This window comes from Dreissena polymorpha, chromosome 5, assembly GCF_020536995.1.
Source record: "Dreissena polymorpha isolate Duluth1 chromosome 5, UMN_Dpol_1.0, whole genome shotgun sequence".
Classification (NCBI taxonomy): Eukaryota; Metazoa; Mollusca; class Bivalvia; order Myida; family Dreissenidae; genus Dreissena; species Dreissena polymorpha.
In genome coordinates this window covers 57,530,674-57,540,673 of record NC_068359.1, presented here as the reverse complement: position 1 = coordinate 57,540,673, position 10,000 = coordinate 57,530,674, and the positions used below count along the sequence as shown (strand labels likewise).

Below are 10,000 nucleotides of genomic sequence, written 5' to 3'. Positions count from 1 at the left end.
TAAAAAGATTGAATGACCGCGAAACTACTATCATTTCAGACATTAACTGTAATGTCCGCCAATAGACGCAACATTCATTAAGGACTATTGGTTAGTGGTTTAATGATCATTGAATAATCTTCAATTTTATCCGTAAAACTTCAATATACTGTCGAATTGGACACAAGTCAATCGAATACAGAACAATACTTATACATTGTACATGTATTTACTGATATAAATGCATTAAGATTTATTTGCTTTTCACAGAGTTTATAAAGAGTGTACACGATAATTTTAACAAAGGTAATAGAATATATTTAATCTATACCATACATGCCATATTCAAACGTCATATCATTTTTTTAAATTATTGATTTTGTATATCTAATTCCTATTGATGAAACTAAAATACATCGTATCTGGACTAGGCTAGATTTCAATAAATCAAACAAGCATGGGCGAAATTTCAATATTTAAATATCGTGTCATCAAATTCGGAATGTTAATTTTTAAATCTGTCAAAATATTTAAATCTGTCATAAATATCAACTCATTAAAACGTGAATTATTTTTCAAAGGAGACGTTTCAAGTGTATCTAGCATAATTACCCGTGTATTCAAACAAATATTTGAGGACGTGTCGACAAGACGTGTTTGTATAAGAAACTCCAGTAATTGCCATTAATGAACTATTTACATAGTCGGACATTGATTGAGCGGAAACGTAATGATTAATCATTAATATTTAAACAGACAATCCATCGGAGTTCGAGTTAGTTTTGATCACATCTTGTTAGAAAAAATGGTCTGGACGAAAGAAATCCGTTCTCATTAAACGATACTCGACCTGTCGAATGCGTTAAGCTGTTAAGCTGTATCACAAAATGCGAGTATTTTGGAAACGTACGTCGTCATTTTTTGTAAAGACGCATTGTCTATGTCTGCTTGTTAAATAATTCATATTTACACAGAATAATCACAAGCGTGAATGCCTTTGTTCATGGATCGATTCATGGTAATTGTTTGCCATCATATAGATATGAGCCGCGCTCTGTGAAAAGGGGGTTTAATGCATGTGCTTAATTTGTCGTCCCAGATTAGCTTGTGCACATTTATCAGAAACGGCACTTGCCGCCTAATTTGGATTTTTGCTAAGAAGACACTTTTTTTCAACGAAAAATAAAACTATGACAACTACAACTTCAAGCACATTAACCAAATTATCAAGCACCGTTTGTAGATCCCGAGATGCCTTTGATTACAATTATGTGGAGCAGTGTGCACGCTGCATCGAAAGTTAAAATTGGTCAGAGACGCAACACAACCTGGGAAAGCAAATCACTGTTTTCCATTGGTCCAGGAACATTTTCTTAACATCCAATGTTCGTTCACATCCAGTGATCACGCTTTTCACGGAGCAGCAGATAAAACGATTTTGTTGTACGAACAGCGGAACTGTATAAGGAATGGACAAAACATACAACCTTAGAGAGTTTCACGTAGAACAAACTGTGTATAAGGACTTATCTGTAATTTAAGAAGCAACCAATGATCATCCACTTTGCTTTGGACCTACTTTTATACATCAAAGCTCAACCACAATGACTCTTTTTTTACACGACATAACGGATAATTTAACATAATTAGAAATTGAAAGTTTGCGGTTGGCACTGATGAAGAATACGCTATCAAGAGGTGTTTCAACCAGTCTACACATGTTCTTTGCACCCGTCATTTGAAAGAAAATACAAACAGATACCTTGAAAACGTTGTAGGGTTAAAGAAACAAGATTGCGACGAACTGTTAAATAATATATACGGTGCAAACGGACTAATTGACGCGTTAGACGACGACACATTAAACTACAGGCTCAGCCAACTAAAAAAGATAATAACAGAAAAGGAAGTCAGCATTCAAACAAACGAACATTTCTCAATTACTTCGAAACAAAACGTCAACATTTACTCATTGAACACGTGATCAAACCGACTAGACGAGGAAAACTTTCAAAGTGTTGGACAAACAACAATTTTGAAAGTGCAAATAATGTCTGAAAAATGCAGCACAGTGGCGACAACAAGATTTACCACGATTTATTAATACGCTGTACAACCTCGTCAAAGTGAACAGGAGAAACGAGTAAGAGCCATTCGCGACACAGGAATTTACAGATTGGTAAAAAATACCAGCACCACAAGACCGACATCAGCTTCTGAGCAACAATGACAGAAGAAGCCCGACAAAGGCGAACACGAAGATTTTTGAATGATTATGTGAAAAACATTAACACAATAGTATCAGCTGATGGAACAAGGACAGTCCAACGAACACCAACAGCCGTCAAAAAAACCACACCAACGGAAAAGAAAAAGAGCGGAAAGATCGAGAACACCAAGTACTAAAAGACAACTTATACAACAGTAATGAAGAAGTAAAAAAACAAACTCGTCAGCATCATTAAAAGAACTTAAAAACGTTGATCTCCGTGAAGACAAAACATTAATTATCGTTTACGTCTAAGACATTGACAATGTCTCGATTTAATTATGATAATTTACTTTGCAGGACCTGTGACTTGGGTTTATCTATATCGTATTGACATATGATTTCATGCATACTCATGGGCATATTGCCTACTGTATTATTTTTGTTCTTCATTGTACAGTTTCAGTCATAATGTATGCTATGTTGCCATTTGTTAGTTTGTGTTATTATTTTATTACGTATGATACTCTGTGTATTTTTATGTAAATAAAGATAATAAAATATATTTCGCTTTGGGCGTCAAATATGGTATCATAAAATATATTTCGCTTTTTACGTCAAATATGGTATCACAAAAATGTATTTATCAAATATACACAATATTCAATAAAAACAGAACACTGATCACAATTTTTTTACTTGTTTACGACAATACCAATGCATGTTTTAAGAAAGTAACCGTTTAAATATATAAAGCGCTTTCCGAACATCGACAGGTATTTTCAGTTTATTACGAAACTTAACGATGATCGAGCCCTGTCAAATGTCTTTAAAACATTAAAAATAAATAATTTTAGCCTCTTTTCGAAGGCCGAGGCCCTTTTCTGCTACGAGCCCTTTTCGTGGTGCTCGCCCCTTTCCGTTACTCGATTGTATCGTACGGCATTCAAAAATATTGTAAAATTATATCATTTCTTGATGGATTTGAATAAAATGTAAAATATAAACACAATGAAAGGTACTGTTTATGAAAATGCCAATAAATAATTTTTCAAACATTGAAAATAAATACATTTAGGCCCTTTCCGAACACCGAAAGCCCTTCCCGCTATTCGGTAATACCGCACATATCCGCCATCATGAACTATTTTAAGTTATCGATTAGCGAAGTTAAGCATTTCAATATTATATTGTAGAGCAATTTGTTAACCAAATTACATATTGATTACGTATTTGCTAGGTGAATGTTTTTCATTTTTCGGCATTCATACGATATGCACACTTTATTAAATGTTTAAAACACGTATATTTTTCGGATTTGTTCGTTTTCGGATACAGCAATTTTTCTCTGATTTATTTTTTACTTCCATTATAAACAAACCTATAATGACGAATACAGATGCGGTGATGCAGACGTTCTGATAAATAATATTTGCTCAGTTTTCACCAGAAATTGCAACTAGGAATACTATAAAATAGTACAATTATTAGAGAGGGCAGGAGGGGGGGGGGGGCTTTGCCCTTAATCTCCGTTGGGGACCTGTGTTCCTAGACCCCCGGCCTAATTTTCCGGATTTTAAATTTGGAACAATTGACATCCCTGATTAGCGATGTATCGCTATTGACCGACATAATATAACAACATAGACAATTGAACATTGCATGAGATTTACATAATATAAACAAACATTTTCATCCAAGGGTTGAGATCAATTATAATAAATAATTAAATTAAATTAAATTAAAAAACCTGCAATACAATAAACATGATTATTTTATGTTAAAAACGAAAGTACTATGGCATGTGATACAAATAATATTAAAACAGTTAATATCATAGCAATATATTAAAGATATATTAAAGATAACTCAATAAGAAAAAAATATAATTATTGCGCTGCAGTTGCTGATCTTGACCTGGGTCAAAGAGCTGCTGTAAGAAAAATAAGGTAAAAGGCTGACAATGAATATTGATACAAAAGTGTGACAGATAAAAAATGTTTTAAGAGACCAAGTGTCCCCTCAAATCAGATTTGAAAGAAACTGATCAGCAGCTACCTCACAAACACAAGCATAACGAGTTATTTAAAATGGTACATACAAGTTATATTAAAATCTGATTCCATGATAAAAAAAGTACACTGGGCAACTGCCATTTGTGTTTAAACAAACAAAAATTTCATGCACAAAATAATATAACATGCAGCAAAGAGCAACTGAGAGTAAAACTAGCAAAGCAAACAACAAGAACAATAATACTAGCCATACTAGGTGCTACAGCAAGAACATCTGCAATCCCCTCCCGTCCCACTAGCCTATCAGACTTCGGAACTGGTTTACTCCCGTCACATCCCTGAAGTGCTGAGGTAACGAGTTCCAGAGTCTGGGGGCTGCGGAACGGAAAGACTTGAGACCATAGCTGGTTCTTCTTACCCGTGGGATTTCAGCTGTATAAGTGTACCTAAAAGAGTAAGAGTTATTTATAATTTTAATCAGATCATGAAGATATGTTGGTGTCTGTTTATTTATTACCTTGTATGTTTCTATAGCCATTTGTCTTATCCTTCTTATTTTTAAGCTTGGCAGTTTTGATTTGTTAAGCAACCCTTCATAATCAGACTTATAGTCATTATAAATAAACCTTAGAGCTCTTTTCTGTATGTTTTCTATTTTCTTAGTATTTATTTCTACACAAAAATGCCATGTTAATGGGCAGTTTGAGAGAATGAATGAGTAATATATATTAAGTTTGCCAAGTTTACAAAGATTCCTACCAATACGCCTTAGAACATTTGATTGTCTGGATGCCTTTTTACATAAGTTGGAAATGTGTTTGTCAAAATTTAGTTTAAAATCTATTGTAACCCCTAATAAGATAACCTCATCCTCACAGTTTATTTTGTTACCTGACTAGTCAAAAGAGATATTAGCTCTGTGAGTTTAAGAACCATTGCTATTGCCTGAAATTTATCAGGATTTGCTTGCATTTTATTGTCTGAGAACCATTTTATTAAGGATATACTGTCATTTTCTAAGGTAGATTTAACTATATCTAGATTATGATGTGCAAAAGATAAGGTATTATCATCAGCATAATTGTACAGATTACTTTTATGAACAAAATGGAACATGTCATTGATGAATATATTAAAGAGGACGGGGCCTTATATTGAGCCTTGAGGTCAACCTTTATAAAATTTTTGAAAGTCACTTTTAAATTGACCTTTTTTAATACATTGTTTTCTGTCACTCAAGTAACTATTGATTAATTGTAAAGATTTTTCAGGTACACCATAGTGCTTTAGTTTTAAGGAAAGGAGGTCATGAGGCGGACAGTCAAAGGTTTGGATAGGTCCATTAAAACTGAGCAACGTATTTGTTATCATCTAACGCCCTTTCCAGTCTTCGATTACTTTCAGTAAAGTTGTCTGGCAGCCATATCCAGGTCTAAATGCAGATAGATAAGTATTGAAATGCTGGTCAAAAAATGTTGTTAGTTTGTGTATTTATAGCCCTTTCAAAGATTTTTGATATTGTGGGAAGGAATCTGACCGGGCGATAGTTTCCTTTTTCAAGTGTACTATTTTTATTGTGTAAAGGTGTTACTTGAGCTATTTTTAATTTATCTGGAAATACTGAGTTTTCAAAAGATTTATTTATACGGGTAATGCTTGTTGATAAAGTTTCTTTAGAGAGTTTAAGTAATTTTGGTGATATACCATCAGCACCGTGGCTTTTTTACAATTCAAATTATCAATTTGTTTCTTAACAAAAGAGTCCTGAACAGGTTGAAAACTTAATTCATATTCACTAGTGTTTTTTTTATTTAATTGAGACTATGCTGGGATGGTGTTCATCTACTTATACTGAGTTATTTCCAATATTTTGAGCCACATTAACAAAAAAGTCATTAAACATGTTACATACTTCCTGTTGATCAGTTATAATTTTATTATTTTCATTATTTTATTATGTTTAGGGATCTATATTATGTTGATAGATTTAAAAAGACGATAAAATTATATAAATAAGTTAGAAATTAACAGTGTTGTTGTTGTTTTAAATTTGGTTTGTTTTGTGATGTTTTTATTATTTTTGTTATTTTTTGTATTGCTTTAAGAACTGTGTCTATATCAAATTAAATCATTTAACGCGTTTTAACTTGCTCAGGAGGAATTTCAACAGGCGAAGCATTATGACGCAATGCAATTGAAATCGATAAGTTTTTTTAACGTAGAAAATTTACTTCCTTGCGTCTATTAACCCTAATAAAATCGAGACCAAATTGTCAACTTAAATCCAAAGTTATTACCCACTCATGCTACTGAATGAAATCACCGTTGTTAATCCTAAACGCCCATATGAATCAACGGATCACTGAGGACGTAGTTTATCTTATCTCAATGTCATGTATGTCACTGAAAAAGGTTTTTTTAATTGCAAAGCTAAAGACAAGCTTTATTTACATATTCCTCTTTTGTTTGGTAATTGCACAAAATTGGGTTTGCTGCTTTGATCCTTTGAGTAGATGAAATAAGTCGAACACGTTTAGTGGGCATAACACGGGTTGGACATATTATCTGATCCAATTATAAAATGTGAAGGCTATAAAATACAAACAAATTTTCAATAGCTCAACATTAAAATTGCCATCCCCGGTGAATGCGTTTGCGTTTAATGGTCCCTATCTCACATCCTAATGTAAATTATCTTCACATATGAAGTACAAATATATCAATATGATATTTCAGAATAGTTTGGGAAAATTAATATCCACATTAACTGGCAATTTACATTTATGATCAACATAAAATATTTTCTTTTAACTGTCTTGTAGAAGTCTGTTTTATTGTCGTGTCAGTTAATTGGACTTTATTTTTATTGAAACCCATTCGATTGATTTTAGTATGCGCCTTTAATTGAAAATGTTCAAACAAATTTGCACCATTATTTGAATAGTGACTTCTCAGATCCATTAATTTATTACCTAGTTTGTGTTTGTTATTTAGTAGTTCAAATAGCGTATCCAAGCTATGCATATACAGATCTTAAAAACAGGTTCCTTTGTCTTTCACGCAAACAATTTATGCATTTGGTACTTGTGTCCAGATTCAACCATTTTGAGGGAATAGCTTTTTCAAACTGTAACCATCCAAATATCCCTCAGTAACATATTATTTTGACATCAGAGTCAGCAAAAACATTTAAGCTAAATATGTGTTTCCTTATCTAGAAACTAGCGTAATTGAACTCATCAATCGTCTTAAACAATGCCAACATTGGAAACTGACTATAGCTCAAACAATACAATAATTAAAACATTTGCTTCACCGAAATTAGTGTATCCGTTTACGGTTTAACTAAACATTACAATACATACTATTAAAAAAATAAGCGTGTGTTTAATTCCACAAAATCATTATACATTATAAAATCGAGGTTTAAAGTTAACCGACACGGACATGTTTTCTTACAGTTTTAAGTGTTGTTGGGCAAAGCGATATCTTGGTTATGGTTTTTGGTAGTGTATTACCGATAACATATCAAATTAACAATCGCCAAGATATTACATCTAAAAACTATGCATTTGCAGGACATTAACTCAACGCATTGAATGCACGTTAAATATTTTAATACAAATTTTAGCAAACGTGTTATATTGAATTACATTTAGATAAAGGTTGATAAAAACGTTATACCTGATTTGAATGACCTTTGTATCAAAGTGATCGATCAGTTATTGGATTATCGCAGACTTGTGCAACCTTTGCATTGAATACAGTGAGGTCAATAAACACCTGCTTTGAAAATGCCGTAGTTACGCAACATATATGGGCATACTTGATACTTAATACTTATTCAATGATATTAGCTTAACAGTTTAACATGAGATCATGTGTTTCGGTAAATTAGAAAATTATTAAATCGCAACAATTGTAAATGTCGTTATAAAGCTATGTTCGTTATGATCGTTATTAACATATCGAAACGCGGATTTTAAAAGTTTCAAAATCTTTTCAAAGACAAGCTTTGAAATCAAGCTCTGAATGAAGATGCACATTAATTATTTATTGTTAATTAAAGACTTCTTTGAAATAATTTCAAAGATAACTCGCGTGTTATTTCACACAACACAATTAATGGACAGTAGGTTTTAACGTTTTAATATGTACCAGCGACTTGGTTCCATGACGTGATGTCGATTGTGACGTAACTTTATAGACGTGACGTCGTTGCTTAGAGATGAACTAGATCGAAAAAAGGATTGTATATATATTGAAGATCGTCAATAAATGTTCATACCAAAAGCGGGTATTTGGCGTTCATATTGTTCCCACTATCAGGGAAATATTAAATTACGGAATTCCCATTATCGGGGAAACTTCTCAATAAATAGTAATACACGGAAATTCCCATTATCGGGGAAACTTCTTAACAATTCACGTTTAACTGATTTTATACAACATAATCGTATATTATTGTGCCTAACTGCAACTAGTTCCTGTTTCAAACGTATATTTTCCCTTCGTCATGTGAACTTAGTAAAATTTGCCGACGTGTCTTCTGGAACTAAGAGCATGTATCATTTATGTTTATTGACCTTGAATTAAAACATAACTTACCGCGACTCACCGACTGAATTTACCGATATTTGCATTCCGGTTTACTAAGTTTAATGATTCTAACATAGTTTATTTTTAGATACACTTACTCGATATTACTATATTTCAGTATATTCGTTCGACAAGATTAATGTCGGGTGAATGTTTGCGAGATTTATATACATTGAACACATATTAAGTTAGACTTTGAAAATGGAAACTGTGGGTGGTGAAATTGACAATTGGTTGGTAAATAATCATATCAGTACTTAGAATAAGTAAGGCAAATTTATGCAAAATCGTTGTATTTTGTTTGTGGGTTTGAAAAAGTTCGCTTACCCAAAAGAACGTCAAATAAAACCGCCACAACGACAAAGGGCGCCAATGTGATAATAATGGCATTTCTCACTCCTATAGCAAGTTTTGCTATATACTTGCAGCTATGTCACGGTTTTCGTGTTTGCGACCTTTACAACAGCCAACAGTCGACCTCAAACGAACGACAAATATAACAGTCAGAACGACAAAATGTGTTGAACAACTGACAATTATGACATATGTTGTGGCATGTTCTCGTATTAGCAGAACAGAACAGAATAGTTTATTGTTTATTTTAGCATGTGAAGCTCATCATGGTAAACATACATATAAAATAACAGCATGCGTTGAAGTACACATAAAACACAAATCATTAAAAAACAGTTGATTTAAATAAACAAGAAATACACTTATTTCGTGACCATATTTCGTGAGAATGTCACAAGGATGAGGTTCATACACAGTGATCAAAATTGTTATATGTATAGTTTTACAATTTTAGCAATACTTACATATATCTGACCTTTTTTCTTTGTAAAAAATGTATTTGTATTTGACACTACATATAAATGACTTTTTCTCTTATTCTAAAGCATTTAAACTAAACATAGCTAGTTTTCTTAATACAGTTTTGTTTGAACTATTAAGTAGTTTAATCAACTTGAACATATTTGGACGCATTCTATAATATTTTGGAATTAATGCATACTTAACATCAGTATAACACGGACAATTAAGAACGGGTTTAGCGGATTTGAAGGTCGCAAACATGTAGCAGAAATCAGCCACTCTATATTGACGTGTTTCGATATGTATACTTTGTAGAATATAGCTCTGATAACGTTGATCGCCATTACAACGATGAAGTCGCATGTCATGTGCGCGATCACGT

General features: G+C 32.7%; 1 protein-coding gene across 1 annotated transcript in view; it reads left to right on the top strand.

Annotated features, from left to right (window-relative positions):
- LOC127832378 (uncharacterized) overlaps nt 1-10,000 on the top strand; it is a 16,903-nt gene that overhangs the window by 1,941 nt on the left and 4,962 nt on the right. Inside the window, exon 2 of the mRNA XM_052357817.1 lies at nt 9,934-10,000. This exon is cut by the window's right edge and continues 142 nt beyond it. Coding sequence (XP_052213777.1) covers nt 9,934-10,000 — 67 coding nt within the window. The remainder of the gene's footprint in view (nt 1-9,933) is intronic.